Genomic DNA, 19041 nt, shown 5'->3' with positions numbered 1-19041 from the left:
ACCTGTTAGTTAGTTAGAAACAACACAGTTTGCCATAAAGAAAGAGAGAAGAAAGTGAAAGTGTATAGAGAGAATGGGATAGGCTGTGACGGAACGTTCTCAGAACCAGTACCTTTCTACTCCATGGGGTCATGTGGCAACATTCAGTGGGGGAGGGCGAACGGGTGCTGTTAAACTATGAACATGAAATGCAAAAAAAGAAAAAATTAAAAACATGCACACAACACACAGTATCTGGTTAAGTCAAATCTATGATATTAATGAATGAATATATTGGGGTCACTCCCTTCCTTCCTTCAGAATGCCTCTTGGTTTTATGAGAAGTAGCATAAATAGTGGTTATGGTTAAGAGCACAGATTCTGGAGCTAGACTGAGTTTGAATCCTGCTTCTACCACTTATTTGCTGTGTGACCAGGGGCTCTAAGGTCAGTTTTCTTGTCCTTAAGATAGGAAAAGAATAGTATCTACCTTCCAGGGCCATTTTGAGGATTAAATGAGTAAATATAAATAATAGGCTTAGAAGAATCTGGGCACTTAAGAAGCTCTGTGGGTTAGTGTCAGCTACTGTTCCTATTACTATTATCCTTACCATGTAGCTGTAAAATATCTGTGAAATTGTCTTTGTAAATTGTAACTTTATATCTTTTAGATCCCAGTGCCATTTGCTAATTTGGGAAAGACCAAATTATCTTCTTAGAGTGAGTTTATTTTCCTCTGAACTCTTCGGAAGAAAATTTCTTGTGTATTATTTCCTCCTCTGGACTGCTGCAAATGTGCCCCTTCCTCATATTCATAGTCTGTATTTGAAGACAGGGCCGGTTTCATGGGCATGTGACCTGTGTAGTCACATAGGGCCCCACGCTCAGAAGGGCTCCATGCTTGGTTAGATGCTGTCACCGTCTTGAAATGCTTAGTTGTTGAGTAATGGGTCCTGCATTTTCATTTTGCACTGGGCCCCACAAATCATGTAGCCAATCCTGTTAGGAGACTAATCTAGTAACCAGAATCCCCTTTGCAGGATCTACTTGAGAAGGACAGTGAAACTCTTTTAAACTCTAAACCATGTCAGCTTTGGATTCAGTTAGCCCTCCAGTACAGCACTTGCCATATAGCATTGCTTTACTGTAACATGAATTATCCCTGGATGTGTCTTTTCATCTATTAGATTATGAATTCCTAGAGGTCAGGGGCCATATTTAATTTTCCTTTCAGTCTTCCATGATGTCAGCAAAATGCCTCCTCATTGCAAGAACTCAACAAATTATTTGTGCACTTGAATGATACCAGCTCTGTGTGTCTTAACAGTGATGGGAAACCCAGATAAAGTAAGGGTCATGCTCAAGATCTCAGGAGGAAGCAGACACCACGGACTTCAAGGGTACTTACCATCTTAGTGCAAATAGGTGAAAACAAATAGAGGAAACCACAGGGAATGCTCGGTTCCATCAGAGGCTTAGCATTGGTGTATGCAGTTCTAGTTCTTCTTAAGCCTATGGCAGGGGAGGAACACTCAAGGTCTAATTCTGTTCTAAGTTTCTAAATTTTAACTGACAGGGTTGCTCATTAACTTTTAAGCAAAGCAAATGCCATCTCCTCAGGCCCAGTTAACTTTGATCTAGATCGTATTTAAGAAGATAATTTCATAGGGTCTGTGGCTCCCACGTTGAAAGCGATCATTTTGACAGATGTGGTATATGTGGCCAGAGACTAACTTGGCTCTGTCATAAGAATCAGTCATAGGTAGTGATGTGCAGGTCTCGAGTAAGACGCTATAGTGTGCAAAATAGAGAACTCATGGAAGTAGGAAGAGGAACCTGAATGCAAAGCCTACATGGAAATCGAACCTGTTTCCAAGAAACAAAAGGTGTCTCATGAAAGGATTTCAAAAAATTACACAGGAGGAAACTGCAAGGCAGAAAATATATTAGTGATGTTAATATAGTAATTTTGGTAGTTTGTCTTAAATCTCCTTAGTCAGCTTTCCTGTTGAGTATTTTTTCCAGGAGTGAGGGATGAGGCATGGTTTTTATTTCTCATCTGTTTGAGAAACGCCCCCATCCCATTAAACAAACATGAGGTAACACCTGGAAATGACTAAGGACGGCAAGTCCAGAGAGAGAGCTCAGACCATTCAGTTTTGGTCACCATCATTAAATCAAGGTCTGCGTGGGTTACACTCCACAGAAGATTCCTTCTCAGCTAATCAGCGTCTCCACTCTTCTTTAAAATTTAATTTTTAAATGGAAGTATTTACAATATTGTGTTAGTTTTCAGGTGTACAATCCACTCTTTTGATAGTAGCTCCAACCTCCAGCTTGTGAGGGCTGAAACTAGGTACTCTTGAGCTCGTGTGTGGAAGGATTGTGTTCTTTGGTTCCACCACCTAGACACAAGCACTCAAGCCCCTGCAGATGGTCTGTCTGTGTAGAGTATTTAAGTTTATAATATTCACGTGAGCTATGGTTTTATTCTTGCCATGAATTAGTAACTGCCTTAGTGCAGTGTTTTTTTAATATACATTTATTTTTATTTATTCATTTATTTATTTATTTTTGGCTGCATTGGGTCTTCGTTGCTGCGCGCAGGCTTTCTCTAGTTGCGGCAAGCGGGGGCTACTCTTCGTTGCAGTGTGCGGGCTTCTCATTGCGGTGGCTTCTCTTGTTGCGGAGCACGGGCTCTAGGTGTGTGGGCTTCAGTAGTTGTGGCGCATGGGCTTAGTTGCTCTGCGGCATGTGGGATCTTCCGGGACCAGGGCTCGAACCGGTGTCCCCTGCATTGGCAGGCGGATTCTTAACCACTGCACCACAAGGGAAGTCCCTAGCGAAGTGTTTTAAAGCATCCTCTTTCCTGGGTATTTGGTCAAAGGAAATAAAATCATTCTGATTATTTCTGATTAGGTTTTTATATGGCAAATACAATAGTCAGTTCATACAGTTTTTTCTTAAATTATCTAAGAAATAAAACTGCAAGAGAACTGCTACCTTGGGGTATCTCTGCATGGCCCAGCATGCTATTCCTTAACGTAGATGGATAAGGTTAGGAAAAGCTACATGCTGATCAAACTTGTGTGAACTAAATTATTCTTTAAAGGCTCTATTTAAATTAATCCTGTTGCTTATTTCAGACTAAGACTTGTAAGGGCAGGAACCATTTCTTGTTCATAACTGTATTCCTACTGCCTCAGTAATACTCAGTAAATATTTGTTGTACTGCTAACACCCCCGTGTGCCTGGCATAAGCAAACAAAAATCTTCTATAAAGAAGCTGTCAAATTATTTCTACATACAATTTTTCAGTATAACATCCAGCACAAAGTCAAAGATAACAAGGCAAGGAGGAGACAAATCAGCATGAACAAGAAGCATCCAAAACAGCAGATGACAGAAGCAGACCCATGGGGAAATCTGCTTTTGGAATTATTACTCCATGCACGAGTAGCAGTGAGCAACATTGGCTTCCCCAGAATAAGTGTGTGGCAAGATTGTTAGACCACTCATTCATTCATTCGAAAGCACTTCTTTGATGAGGGTCAGAATCAGCCCCAGTATAAACAAATTGTCAGATGAAAACTAATATCACCTTCATGAGTTATATGCGTGTTCACTGTATGGTTCTTTTGACTTTTCTGTACTTTTCATGAAACTTTTCATAACAAAACATTGAAGAAAGGTGCAAAAAGAAATATCTCCTTCCTTTTCCAGGCTTCCACTCTGGCCCTCCCACTGATTTTGAGAGGCCTCAGACTCCGTACTGCACCATTTTAGAATCAGCCACCACCAGTCATCTTGTCCCTGACAAAAGATGCTTCTTTGATGCTTTCACTGCATTTCTGTCCCTGCTGGCCCCATTAGTTATAGCCTCAAATTGTTACCCTAGCTTCCTATGGAACTCCTTCAACAAAAGCTGGAGTTATAACCAGTGTTCGGAACAAGAAATAACAGACGTTATACTCAAAGCTGTCAAAGAAATTTCTTTGGTGAATGATGAAGGAATATTTTCCAAACCCCAGTTTCTCCTTGTGGTGTGTGTGTGAGAGAAAAGTTAATTTCTCCACTTTTGTGGCTATGGACAAGTATTTCTCCAAAGATCTCAAGACTTTCTCCAATCTTTCTCTTACTGCCGAAAGAAAAAAAATAATCCGTCCACAGTTTACTTTCTTTTCGGTTTTATTTCATACTCTGATGGGGGCTTGTTTTGCTTCAGAACTTTCCAAAAGACATCTGTTAAAATGTTGTGGTAATTCCAGCAGGAAGTGTTTTGAAAAATTGGCTTTGGTTTGTGATCTAACCGATACCACATGGCATTTATAGCAGTAGACTTTCCGAGCTGATTTATTACTATCATGCTGTCTTAAACATGAGAATTGTTTACTAGAGAACGGATGCCGTGGCACACTGGAATACAGGAGTAAAACCTTAGAGCGAAGATGTCCACTGCAAGCCACGCTGGGTTCCTAGTAGGTGAGCTGAGATCTTATTCTCATTCTACCCTGGGGTTTGTTGTCCTTAGACCGAGTCTTTGCATTTCTGCACGTATTATGGCCTGTCTGTGAGATAGAGGGGAACTTGGCTGCCTCAGATTTTTCTTCACTGGAGTGTGTGTATGTGTTGTACATAAATATGAAGTGCTTTGATCTTTCTGGAAGGCTTAAAAGAGTCTGGCAATACCTTCTTCACATATCGCTCTTACTGCTACAATTACATAGCACTGTTATTCCCTTGAGAATGTCCCAGAGTCTCCTACTGGCTCACACTGGGCTCCTATCTTCCAAACATGTTCAATAACATCACGTTAAACTCCTACTGTGCTTCTCCCTTTCCTTTCTTCTCAACTCCAACCTTCACCAAAGTGTACAACCATGGGGAAAACAAAACGATGAGGGAAGTCAAAGTTTAGGGCCCATCCTAGGCTTTCCCTGTCCCTTTCCTGGTTCCTCCTTTGTCACCACTCTTTCCCAGGCAGAGCAAGGCCTTCACACTTCCCCAGAGGGCCTGAATGCAGCACCCCACGTGCCCAAACCCTTCACGCCACTCTCCCAGCCAGTTGCGAGGCTGGAAAGAAGCCTGCAGATGAGCTCACATCAACGTGCTGAGAACTCCTGGTGATAAACCCAAAGGAATAAATCTCAAGCAGAATTCTGGACAGTGGTTGTAGGCTAAGAGGAAGATATTTGAGAACAGGTGCCTACTGAGTTCTTCTTTTAACCACTGTATACACTAATATCTATTTAAAGTGCTAAAATACACAAATATTCAGGACTGGGAAAAATGGCCTTATCATTGTCATGTCTGCTTTTCCAAGTCATCCCTTTATTTCTTTTATTTATTTATTTATTAAAACATCTTTATTGGCGTATAATTGCTTTACAGTGTTGTGTTAGTTTCTGCTGTATAACACAGTGAATCAGCTATACGTATACATATACCCCCATATCCCCTCCCTCTTGCATCTCCCCCCTTCCCACCCTCCGTATCCCACCCCTCTGGGTGGTCACAAAGCACTGAGCTGATCTCCCTGTGCTATGCGGCTGCTTCCCACTAGCTATCTATTTTACATTTGGTAGTGTACATATGTCCATGCCACTCTCTCACTTCGTCCCAGCTTACCCTTCCCCCTCCCCGTGTCCGCAAGCCCATTCTCTACGTCTGCATCTTTATTCCTGCCCTGTCCCTAGGTTCACGAGAACCATTTTTTTGGTTAGATTCTACATATATGTGTTAGCATACGGTATTTGTTTTTCTCTTTCTGACTTACTTCACTCTGTATGACAGACTCTTGGTCCATCCACCTCACTACAGATAACTCAGTTTTGTTTCTTTCTATGGCTGAGTAATATTCCATTGTATATATGTGCCACATCTTCTTTATCCATTCATCTGTTGATGGACACTTAGGTTGTTTCCATGTCTTGGCTATTGTGAATAGTGCTGCTATAAACATTGGGGTGCAAGTATCTTTTTGAATTAGAGTTTTCTTCAGATATATGCCCAGGAGTAGGATTGCTGGGTCGTATGGTAGCTCTATTTTTAGTTTTCTGAGGAACCTGCATACTGTTCTCCATAGTGGCTGCATCAATTTACATTCCCACCAACAGTGTAGGAGGGTTCCCTTTTCTCCACATTCTCTCCAGCATTTATTATTTGTATCAATAGAACATATGTCTACCTTTAAATTCCCTCTTAGGTATACGGAAGTAAGAAATATGAGTATGTCCACAAAAAGCCTTTCACAAAAATATTTACAGCAAGTTTATTCATAAAAGCCTCCCCCCCCCCCCGCAAAAAAAAAGCCCTAACTAGAAATATCCACCAACAGCAGAAAGGATAAACAAGTTGTGGACTACTGTATTCATACCATGGAATACTACACAGTAATAAACAAGAACCTGCCATTGATACGTATAACACTGACCTCAAAAAAATCATGTGGAACGAAAGAAGCCACACACAAAAGAGTACCGTGCTCATTCACTTTTGAATCCCATTCTGTTGATAGATTGATAGACATTTTGTGTATGAGAGAGAGATCTGCCCCTACTGAGCAGAGCTTGAACAGCGGTGGCAATGGCAGTGGTGCAGTTTTCACCCTAAGAGAGGCTTTCTGAAAGACTGGAACTGCAGAGAATCTCCCTCCTTTTGATCTCAGCTGGAATTGAACAAAAATTCTTAGGGTGATGGAATGCAAAATGATTGTATGTATTTCAAAGTTCAGCAACCCTTTGTTTAATGGCATTCTATTAATGAAGTAATTTAAATGTGCAGAGCACAACAAAATTGCATTTTGAAGCATGTGTGGAAAGTAGTCTCCATGCGAATGGAAAAGAGGACTACAGGCAGGCTGGGAGGAAGCACACTTCCCACCGCCGCTCAGTTGTTTATTCATGGGAACTGCTCTGGACTGCCAAGAACACAAAACAAGGCTCACTGGACCGCAGTCACTGTGATGTTGCTGCCAGTGAGTATCTTATTCATCCCCTGTGGCCAGCTTTGCCAATTAGTGGGGTCACTGCCAAGGTCCACTCAGCGTCAATCCTCAAAGGTCGCTAGCACCAAATAAAAGCCATGAGTGGGGGAAAAGCAGGCCAGGCTTTGAAGTGCAGGGAAGAAGGAGGCTTTGAACTGCTGCAAACAGCACAAATACCCTCCCCTAGATCATAGGAGCTGGCAGTGTGAGTCCCAGAACAGCCCAGAGGCGTAGGGAGGTTCCTCCCTCACCCTCTGTGCCTTGCCCTCAGCTGGGGTCTCCGAGGTGTGCGGTAACCGAAGAGCTATTGAACATCCGGTCTCACGCCAAGGGACACTTTCCCCTTGTAACTCAGGCCAGATGTGGCAAAAGCTCCGTGGAGTCATACTTGACCTTACCACAGCAGATTTAAAAAACAAAAACAAAAAGGCAGTACTTCCTCGCACACAAGCCATGCATGCTCCTTCTTTACCTTCCCCCTGTTTTTTTCATTTTTTTAATTGACTCCTTTTTGAGTACAGCTCTATGAATGTTATCACATGCATAGACTCCTGTAACCCTACCACAGTCAGGATTCAGAACATTTCCATTATCCCAGCAAAGTCCCTCATGCTATCCCTTTCTGGTCACAGTCTCCCCCTCCTCCTACCTGTGGCAACCCCTAGTCTGTCCTCCATCACTATGGTTTTGTCTTTTTGAAAGTGTCATATAAATGGAATCATACCTTTTGAGACTGGCTTCTTTCACTCAGCATAATGCCTTTGAGATCCATCCTTTTTTGCGTGTATCAGTAATTCGTTCCTTTTTATTGCAAGTAGTATTCCATTGTCTGCTTATACTCTGAACAATGAAATGTCTCAGGCATGCAAGAGAATGTCAACCTGAGAATGTTCTGTAATGATGTGTACAAACAAGTAATTTTATTGGCTGTTCCACAGTCAGGCTAATGTTTTAAAAAGAAAGAAAGAATTCCAAAGCTAAAGTCTGCAATAGGGAATTTTCTTTATTTCTCACAATATTTAATATGAACCAGACTCATTGGGTAATTCTTTCCTTAGCTATTGTGCTGGCTATTAAGCTGTTGTCTGTCAGCTGCAAATCTATTCTTCCATACTCTGCACTGTTATTGCTGGGACTCTGCAAACATTTCCGCACCAGCTGCTCCTTCTTAGGTTCTGCCCTCGGAGTGTCAGCTGCTTTCTGCAGTCACTATATCTGTGTCACCTCAGTTTCCCATTTGCCATGTCAGTCTTATAATGCCTTCACTGTATTGAATTCTCTCTTTTAAAATAACTGGTGTGGTTTCTGTTTTCCTGACTGGACCAGGTGACTGGTGAAGTACCAGGCTTTTGCCCCTGGCTTGCTTGTGTCTGAGGCATCTGACGTGCTTGCTACTTCCAGTTCCTCAGTCAAGGGAGGAAAACATGAACAAGTGTGATGTTCCGTGGGGTGTCAAGATGATAATGATCTCTGCAGTTTATGGCAGAGAGCAGGAGAGCTGACATAGTGCCAAAAGCAAATTGCTTCTGATGACCCTTGAAAATGGGTATAGAGGGAAAAAGTATTTGCTAGGGTCAGTAGCTGTGTTCCACATGCTAGGTGCTGTGCTGATTTACTCTAAGAAAAATACCATATTGGAATAGCAGCTACAGAGTCACAAACTACTTATGGCCAGTTTCCCGGATCTGTCTACCTGCTGCAAAGACCAGACGGGTGAGTTAAATGGAGGGTGTGATAGGCATCCCCACTCCTGCAATCCTATATTTGAAACTCAAGTCAGGCTTTTCTCTCCCTAGTATACCATGAAGAAATACCATACTAGAAATGGAGGAGATTAATCCTGTACACACACAGCCTCGTATCTTCATAAAGCATTGCTCTTTCTGATCATGTTATTTCTGTGCTCAGAACCCTTCAATAATTTCCTCTGCGTATGGAATAAATTCAAACATTTTAGTCTGACTTTCAAGATCCTTCAAGATCTGGTCTATTGAAGCACTGCAGCCAGACCAAAGTATCTGAATTTCTGTGTATACACTCCATTTTCTCCCGCCTCTGTGTGCTTGCTGTCATGGTTTCCTCGGCCTGCAGTCTTTTTCAGAATTCGACCCCATCCTTCAGGGTCTTCTCAAATGCTACCTTTTCCATGAAGTTTAATCCTAACTTTGACCCCATTCTAACACCCCACACCAGTTAGGTCTTAACACCTGATACTCAATACCACATAATTTCCTCTAGTAGTCATGGACTCTGGATGGCAGAGATTATGTCTCATTCATTTTTGTATCCTTCTAGTACTTATTAATAGTAGGTGTTGGGTTAATTTTTTTTCTCAAAATGAAGAAATAAATAAGAAGCTGTAATAGGGGAAAGGGCATTCCAAGTGGCAATACTGTTTTGAGAGTGCAGGATATTTTTCTAGAGAAGCACATGGAGTTTGGTTTGGCTGAGGTCTAGGGTGTGTACAGAGGACTTGTGGGAAATCCATCTGGAAAGGTAAGTTAGGACCAGATTGCACAGAGGCTGGAGAGTAGTTGGGCTAAGGATTTGAAATTATTTCTTTAGGCAGAATGGAGAAATAGAAGGTTTAGTATTAGGGAAGAATTTGTATGTCAAAGGTTCTCATACCAAAGTTAGAATTTTTCTGAACTGGTTTAAAGGAGCAAACTAGATGAGATAAAGGGAAATACCTAAGCTGAAGCAAGAGAGACTTAATTTGGATGGCCAGTACCATTCTGAGAAAGGTCATAAAACAACAGAATGCTTCTGAGAGAGCTTGCAAAACTATGAAGGTATTTTGTAAAAGCAAAACGAGACTTGTCTGGGACTCTGTGGTATGTATAATTATTATTATTATTATTATTTTTTTTTTGCGGTACGCGGGCCTCTCACTGTTGTGGCCTCTCCCGTTGCGGAGCACAGGCTCCGGACGCGCAGGCCGTGGCTCACGGGCCCAGCCACTCCGCGGCATGTGGGATCTTCCTGGACCGGGGCACGAACCCGTGTCCTCTGCATCGGCAGGCGGACTCTCAACCACTGCGCCACCAGGGAAGCCCTGTATAATTCTTTCATAGCAAAGGAAAGGCTTGGTAGCGTTTCTTAGTCCTAACTCTTATAAACCACTAGAATATTGAAAATCTCTAATGTGCACCCATGGAGAAAGGGAAGGAGGGGAGAGACTGGATAAGAGAAGAGGGAGCTGGGGATGGGAGAGAGGGTGAGGCAGTGAGAAGGTCTTTATCCTAGGGCAGGTAAATACTACTGAAATACCCTCTCCTGGCGGCACTAGTCTTTAATCTCTCGTGGCTCGGAACTCCACTCTCAGCCTTCTGATTCTTCTGTAAGCTAGTTTAGTTTTTCTCAGAAGCTGCCTTCTGGTAAGTCCTATTTTTTTCTTCTCGATAGAAAATGGAAGAGTAAACATCGTCATTGTTTATAGCTCTGGACTATGACCAAAGGGGTCTGGGTCCGAATTTGAGTGATGACCTCCATTTACTTCTGAATAAGGCTGTTGGAATGTCCCCTGTCCTGCAAATGCATCCCCTTAATAAGAAAAGTATGATTTGACAGATTTTTATTTTAATATCCCTGGATGCCACAGTGTGATAAGTTAGAAGACTACTGTCAGGCTATGAAATGACAAAGAATCTCTGATATTCTTTCCTCGTTCATTTTATCAAGTCTGACAAAGAATATTACTGTGAACACGATCGGAATAAGTTACCTGTCACTCCTGATGATAAGGATTTAGGCCTCAGTGTTTCTCTGGAACCTGGTCAACTTTTGTCATCAGGCTCCATCTCATGTCAAGCATCTTTATCTAATACCACAGGGACCATTAGACAGTCTACCCTGGATCACTGATGAAGCTTGGAGAAGGACACTGGTGAGACTGCTGGAGTCTCTTCCCATATTTGAGGAAGGGTGACTTCCATGCCTGTCTATCTGGACAGCAGAATCTAAGCAGGGACTTAGACCTCAAGAGTCCCCATAGACCTGAGTGCAGGCCGAACACAGCAATAGATGGTTCAGCTCAAGTGCTGACTCTGATCAGTAGGGGCGGTGGGGACTATGTGGGAAAGAGTGCTATAATCTCTTGGGAATGCCTGCCTTAGGCTTACGCAGGGCAAGAGCACGTGAATATTCCACGTATTCGCAGATCTGGGCATGGACCAAGGGCCCTGACTGATGAGAACAGATAAGCTGGACATTCCATTCAGCAGGGGATCAGGGTGAACTGCTATGATAAACTGACTCCACACTCTGAAATGGGAATCTATGCCATGATGGTACGTTAAGGGCCAAAGTGTCATATACCATGGCAACTTCTAACCATTTGAGATTAGATTTTCTGTGGTCTTCTAAATTTTGCTATTTAAAGTAAAGAAATTCTGAACTAAGCATTTCCTGGTTGAACCTACCTTATCCTGAAGCCATATATGTATCATAGGCATTGGAGTGTAAGTCCCAATTGTGAAATATCCATGGCTAAGAGTTTACATGTATTTTTAACTTTGTATTTTGAAATCATTTTATACTTAACAGAGAAGTTGTAAAAAAATAGTAGAGTTTCCACATACTCCTTATCTAGGTTTTCCTAATGTTAACATCTTACATAACCATAGTACATTTATTGAAACCAGGAAATTAACATTCATAAATACTATTAACTAATCTATTAACCTTATTTGGATTTTGTCGGTTTTCCCACTAATGTCCTTTCTCTGGTCCAGGATCCAGTCCAGGGTCTCACATTGCATTTAGTTGTCAAATCTCCTTAGTCTCCTTCAGTTTGTGATAGTCCCTCAATCTTTGCCTTACGTGACCTTGATACTTTTGAAGAGTACTAGCCAATTATTTTCTAGAATGTCCTTCAAGTTGGAGTTGTCTGATGTTGTCTTATGATTAGATTGAGGTTACTCATTTTTAGCGAGAATCCCACAGAAGTGTTACCTCAGTGCATGATGTCAGGGGGCTCATGTATAGGCGTGCCCTTTTACTGCGGATGTTAACTTTGATCACTTGGTTAAGATCGTGTCTGCCAGGCTTTTGCAGCTGAAGTTACTATTTTCTGTTTGTAATCAACAAGTATCTTGTGGGGCGAAATTTTGAAAGTATGCAAATTCTCAACATAATTTCACCCAACTATTTTAGCATCCTGTGATGATTACTGTCTGTAAAAAGTTTTGCTGTCATATTTGGCTAACAGTGATTTTAAAAAATTTCCATCAGTATTTCTACATTTATTAGTTAGAATTCTTCTGTAAGGAAGAGGTACCCCACCCCCATGTATTCATTTACTTATCCCAATTACTTACAGACAGTATAGACTCATAGACAGTTCTTTTATACTGTGTGTTATCATCTATTACTATCATTATTGTATTGTCCCAGATTTGGCCATCGGGAGCACCTTCAAGTTGGCTCCTGTGCCTTTCTGACATGCCACTATTATTATTTATTTAATTTATTTATTATTTATTTTATTTATTTTGCTTTCTGGCCTCTCAAGATATTCCAGGCTTATCTTCTATTTTCCCTGGCCAGCCCTGGAAAGGAGTCCTGGTTTCTCTTATCAGAGAGTGGTATTTAGAAACAAGATCTGGGCACTAGATGTGCTCAGTGTTAGCAGAGTGTCATTGCTTCTAAGGCACTCTCAGGTGACAGAGCGAGGAAATACATTTGTATACTCATACATGCACATGTGCACATATTTATCTTGTGCCTACCCACCTGCATATCCATGTATGTGTGTATGTGTGTGTGTGAGAATATATGTATGAATTTATACTGATACTTTAGATTCTAATCCAACACCACAGTATTCATCCTTGATGTCTTTCTTTCCTTCTTTCTAACTCCTTTCTCCAATGGTGACAAACTGTCATTATCCATAACATGTTTATTTATTTGTTCAATCCTAGTATACACAAAAAGTAGTTTCAGAATTTCTAACTCATTCTCTTGTAAAGAACAAATTTACTAACTAAAGTACAATATTTGTGTACAGTTCCTTTTGTCTTTCATCTACATGGTTGCTTTAGCCGCGGCTGCTCCCCGGGAAGCTCCCGCATGGGGATGGGATCTCAGACTTCCACGTTACTGTGGAGGGAAGAGCTTGAGGAGATCAAGATGGATACTGGCTTTTCCCAGTACACAGGGCATTACAGAATGGCACACCCAGTCTATTTCTCTTCACTACCCATTCACCAGTTCCCCATGTATAAATATCATCCCCCCAGTTATTCTGCTGAATGCCACACATCCATCCAGACTGAGAAAGTGAGAGAGGGACTCAGGCCAAGAAGCAGCCGAGCAAGCTCTTTCACGGATGCCGACTGGCCATGCTGCTTCCCCTCCCGCTGGGCCTCAGCATGCTCCTTCAGCCTTTCCCAGTTGTCCTCTGCGTCCTGTTTCTCTGTCCCCCAACCCCCCATTCACTAGATCTTTCAGTTTGCGTGCTCTTTGTTATACCTCAAAATCCGCTCTCTTCTACCAGGCACCCCCTTAAATATATGTCTAACTTGACAAGATGGTTCTGTGGTCTGGCAGTTTTCATTTCCCTTTGCTCACAAATGAGCCTCTGGGATGTTCTCTCCCCAGGAGCATCTCTCTTCAGAAGAATGTGACCATCTGTTGGTCCCTTGTACTCTGCTCTGTCATCAAAGGGCTACTGGATGGAAATGTTCTTCTTAAAATGTGTCGAGCCATCCCTTCTAGGTGGCTTGCCCAGGTCACTCGACCTCTGGCCTCTGATTCTGCACACGTAGGGTGGCTACTCTGTGGCTACTCTTGTTAGTACAGGGTTGGTTCTTCAGTAAATAGCCATATGCCTGCTGGTCTGGTCAGCTTTGGGGCACTGTCGCCACCAGAAGAGCCGCCCTGACAATTTGCCTGGGGACTTCCTCATGGCTCTTTGAACAAGGAGGCTGGGCACCCTAAAAGCTTCCTGTGTTACCACCTCTGTAGCGTGGCTTATACCTCAGTGTTGCATGCCCTGGGATGTTTTTCACTTCACGTTTCCAAGTAGAAAGATTAGAGTTATGGAGATGCCTAACTCATCCTGTCCAAGAGATTTCAAGATCGTCCTCAGTATCCTGAAGGTTTTTGCACTTGGCCAATGATTATGTCAGAAGCCATAGTCAGCTCCCAGTAGAGGTTCAAAGCATTGACTGTATTGTCACATTAGCTGCCTGGTTACATTGGCTTCCTACCTCCACTGCTAATCGCTTAGAAACACGGGGTCTGGCAATGGTGGCACAACCTGAGGTACAATTGTAGACCTTTCAGCGAGCCAGGAGCCAGGGCAGCTTCTTTGCCAGTCAGCTTAGTTTAGACCTCACTGAATTAGGCTGTTGCCATCCTAACACCTAAGTCCATTCACGCATGTATCTGCCTGTGGTGGATATTCTCTGACTCACTACGTGCTTGCTTGCTTTCTTGCTTAAGAAGAAGCAATTCTTTAGAAAGGGAATGGCCAAAGAACACCACTGCAAAGGGAAGGGAAAAGAATGGGGGGAAGGGAAAAGAATGGGGGACAGAGGAGTGGCCAGGCGAGATGGCTCAAGTATAAATGAATGAGAAATTCTGTATGACGTACCATTCTGACTTTAGGATCAAGTGATGTAACACAGGAACTGTGTAAAAGGCAAGATTGTCTGATCATTTTCTATTCAGTACCTCAGAGGCTCTTTGACTTGAATATTTAAAGTTCCCGAGTTTATGCCTTTGCCCTCTTTTGGCAGTATAGCACACTGTTTTAATCCATGGCTGTGTCTTATTGCTCTGTTTAAAATTATATTCATCAATCCATCAATAAATATTTGTGGTTAAAACAAAACAACAAAATAAAAATACTTCTTTCCAAAGTTACTTAGGTTAGCTATTTCCTTCCCCATCTCCTTCAGTGTGGTTAGGATATTCACTTGTAATATAGTTAGGTTTATTTGTTACTGCGTGTTTTCCACTTTGGATTCTCCTTACATTCTGGCTGATGTTAATTATTTATTTACGGGGGGGTATGTGAAACATTACCCTAGGTTCTAAGGGTTAGAGCTCCCCAAAAATATACTCAGAGAAGTGTCACGCTGCCTTGACCCTGCTACCTCCTTCCCATCCCCCATTCTTTCTACCCCATTCCCACCTATGCCCTGTTGGTAAACCAGTCTCATTAGCTTCTGGTTTATCTCTCCTATACAGTCAGTTCTGCTGTAACTCTTGTTTTGAAAAAGTGAATTTGTTCCAACGTGATTGATATCTTAGAGCACAAGTTGAGCTTAGTGTGAATTTTGCGTGTGTTAAGGCACAATTTCACATATGAGAAACTCGAGGTGAATGCAGAAACTGCACCCAGCTGACCTGAGCTGTGTAAAAACACACAAAATACACACACCTCAAACACCTCTGTGCCCCCTCGATTCACCCCGTGTCTTAGCAGCCACCCCTGTCCACATCTGCTATTACAGCCTGCCTTCTGATTTCAGGTACCCCTGCATCTACCCCGCCTCCTGACGCCCACTCCACAAGCAAACTTCAGGGCCTTTTTTAGGGAAAGTGACACATGTATTATGTATTTCTTAACCATTTCACATGTGTAAAATTGTGCTACTGTTTATTTATTAGGTTCCTATCTGTGTGTGTGTGTGTGTGTGTGTGTGTGTGTGTGTGTGTCACAGAAGCTTTTTGAGTGTTGTGCTCTGTTTTCTCTATAAACCCTTTGGTTTTTATTGTGCAGTTCTGCATAATGTAGAGATTTGTAAGGATGGCTATGTTGTGCTATAGCAGAATTGACTATTTCTTTTACACAAATACGTGGATACCTGCATATTTTCATATATACCCTTCTCTGTAACATGAAGGGTAGCATACTATAGACACTCTTTTGGGCTTTACCTTTGTCACTTAAGAGTACGTCCTGGAAATCACTCCTTATTAGCTCATAAAAATCTTCCTCATTTTTTTAACAGCTGCATAGTACTACATTATGTGGATGTCCTATAGTTTATTCCATCACTGCATGTACATAACCACAGAAAAAGGGTTAAAATCACTAATGGAAAAATACTTCCATCTGTGTATAGGCACCTTGGTTGTTTTCAATATCTCATAAACAATACTGCAATGAATAACCTTTTTGTATTATTGGAGGTGAAGGTTTGGTGGGATTGCTAGGGCAAAAAGTGAGTGCATATGTAGTTTTGTTAGATACTGCCATATTCCCTTCCAGATAGGTTGTCCAAAAAGTTTGAATTTCCACCAGCATTGTATGTGAGTACCTGTTTTTCGCACAGTTTCACCAATAGAATGTTGTCATACTGTTTAATTTTTCCTAATCTAATAGGTGATAAATGGTATCTATATTGTTTGCATTTCTCTAATTACAAGTGAGTTTGAACAATTTTCCCTAAGTTTAAGAAACATTTTAATGTTTTTTCTGGATTGTCTGTTCAGGCTTCTCCCCCCTCCCCACATCCTCAAGTCCATTCTCTAGTAGGTCTGCGTCTCCATTCCCGTCTTACCCCGAGGTTCTTCATGACTTTTTTTTTTCTTAGATTCCATATATATGTGTTAGCATACAGTATTTGTTTTTCTGTTTCTGACTTACTTCACTCTATATGACAGACTCTAGGTCCATCTACCTCACTGCAAATAACTCAATTTTGTTTCTTTTTATGGCTGAGTAGTATTCCATTGTATATATGTGCCACATCTTCTTTATCCATTCATCCGATGATGGACACTTAGGTTGCTTCCATGTCCTGGCTATTGTAAATAGAGGTGCAATGAACATTTTGGTACATGACTCTTTTTGAATTATGGTTTTCTCAGGGTATATGCCCAGTAGTGGGATTGCTGGGTCGTATGGTAGTTCTATTTTTAGTTTTGTAAGGAACCTCCATACTGTTCTCCATAGCGGCTGTATCAATTTACATTCCCACCAGCAGTGCAAGAGTGTTCCCTTTTTGTCCACACCCTCTCCGGCATTTATTGTTTCTAGATTTTTTGATGATGGCCATTCTGACCGGTGTGAGGTGATACCTCATTGTAGTTTTGATTTGCATTTCTCTAATGATTAGTGATGTTGAGCATCCTTTCATGTGTTCGTTGGCCGTCTGTATATCTTCTTTGGAGAAATGTCTATTTAGGTCTTCTGCCCATTTTTGGATTGGGTTGCTTGGTTTTTTTGATATTGAGCTGCATGAGCTGCTATTAAATTTTGGAGATTAACCCTTTGTCAGTTGCTTCATTTGCAAATATTTCCTCCCATTCTGAGGGTTGTCTTTTGGCCTTGTTTATGGTTTCCTTTGCTGTGCAAAAGCTTCGAAGTTTCATTAGGTCCCATTTGTTTATTTTTGTTTTTATTTCCATTTCTCTAGGAGGTGGGTCAGAAAGGATCTTGCTGTGATTTATGTCATAGAGTGTTCTGCCTATGTTTTCCTCTAAGAGTTTGATAGTGTCTGGCCTTGCATTTAGGTCTTTAATCCATTTTGAGTTTATTTTTGTGTATGGTGTTAGGGAGTGTTCTAATCTCATACTTTTACATGCACCTGTCCAGTTTTCCCAGCACCACTTATTGAAGAGGCTGTCTTTTCTCCACTGTATATTCTTGCCTCCTTTATCAAAGATAAGGTGACCATATGTGCGTGGGTTTATCTCTGGGCTTTCTATCCTGTTCCATTGATCTATATTTCTTTTTTTTTTTTTTTTTGTGGTATATGGGCCTCTCACTGTTGTGGGCTCTCCCGTTGCGGAGCACAGGCTCTGGACGCGCAGGCTCAGCGGCCATGGCTCACGGGCCTAGCCGCTCCACAGCACGTGGGATCTTCACGGACCGGGGCACGAACCCGTGTCCCCTGCATCGGCAGGCGGACTCTCAACCACTGCGCCACCAGGGAAGCCCTGATCTATATTTCTGTTTTTGTGCCAGTACCATACTGTCTTGATTACTGTAGCTTTGTAGTATAGTCTGAAGTCAGGGAGCCTGATTCCTCCAGCTCCATTTTTCGTTCTCAAGATTGCTTTGGCTCTTCGGGGTCTTTTGTGTTTCCATACAAATTGTGAAATTTTTTGTCCTAGTTCTGTGAAAAATGCCAGTGGTGGTTTGATAGGGATTGCATTGAATCTGTAGTTTGCTTTGTGTAGTAGAGTCATTTTCACAGTGTTGATTCTTCCAGTCCAAGAGCATGGTATATCTCTCCATCTATTTGTATCATCTTTAATTTCTTTCATCAGCATCTTATAATTTTCTGCATACAGGTCTTTTGTCTCCTTAGGTAGGCTTATTCCTATATATTTTATTCTTTTTGTTGCAATGGTAAATGGGAGTGTTTTCTTAATTTCACTTTCAGATTTTTCATCATTAGTGTATAGGAATGCCAGAGATTTCTGTGCATTAATTTTGTATCCTGCAACTTTACCAAATTCATTGATTAGCTCTAGTAGTTTTCTGGTAGCATCTTTAGGATTCTCTATGTATAGTATCATGTCATCTGCAAACAGTGACAGCTTTGCTTCTTCTTTTCCGATTTGGATTCCTTTTATTTCTTTTTCTTCTCTGATTGCTGTGGCTGAAACTTCCAAAACTGTGTTGAATAAGAGTGGTGAGAGTGGGCAACCTTGTCTTGTTCCTGATCTTAGTGGAAATGGTTTCAGTTTTTCACCATTGAGGACGATGTTGGCTGTGGGTTTGTCATATATGGCCTTTATTATATTGAGGAAAGTTCCCTCTATGCCTACTTTCTGCAGGGTTTTTATCATAAGTGGGTGTTGAATTTTGTCGAAAGCTTTCTCTGCATCTGTTGAGATGACCATATGGTTCTGTCCTTCAGTTTTTTAATATGGTGTATCACGTTGATTGATTTGCGTATACTGAAGAATCCTTGCATTCCTGGAATAAACCCCACTTGACCGTGGTGTATGATCCTTTTAATGTGCTGTTGGATTCTGTTTGCTAGTATTTTGTTGAGGATTTTTGCATCTATGTTCATCAGTGATATTGGCCTGTAGTTTTCTTTCTTTGTGACATCTTTGTCTGGTTTTGGTATCAGGGTGATGGTGGCCTCGTAGAATGAGTTTGG

The 19041-nt window shown here is 41.6% G+C and overlaps 1 protein-coding gene and 1 long non-coding RNA gene across 5 annotated transcripts in view; one reads left to right on the top strand and one right to left on the bottom strand.

The window, feature by feature from the left end:
• Positions 1-19041, bottom strand: part of NHS (NHS actin remodeling regulator) — a 349404-nt gene that overhangs the window by 16378 nt on the left and 313985 nt on the right. For both annotated transcript variants that reach the window (XM_004269644.4, XM_049704699.1), the window contains exon 4: positions 113-175. In XM_004269644.4, coding sequence (XP_004269692.1) covers positions 113-175 — 63 coding nt within the window. The remainder of the gene's footprint in view (positions 1-112; positions 176-19041) is intronic.
• The window catches only part of LOC117201227 (uncharacterized), a 105941-nt gene that overhangs the window by 17597 nt on the left and 69303 nt on the right, over positions 1-19041 (top strand). The window lies entirely within an intron of this gene.

The sequence above is a fragment of the Orcinus orca genome, chromosome X (genome assembly GCF_937001465.1).
Source record: "Orcinus orca chromosome X, mOrcOrc1.1, whole genome shotgun sequence".
NCBI lineage: Eukaryota > Metazoa > Chordata > Mammalia > Artiodactyla > Delphinidae > Orcinus > Orcinus orca.
This window is presented reverse-complemented; position numbering and strand designations above follow the sequence as displayed.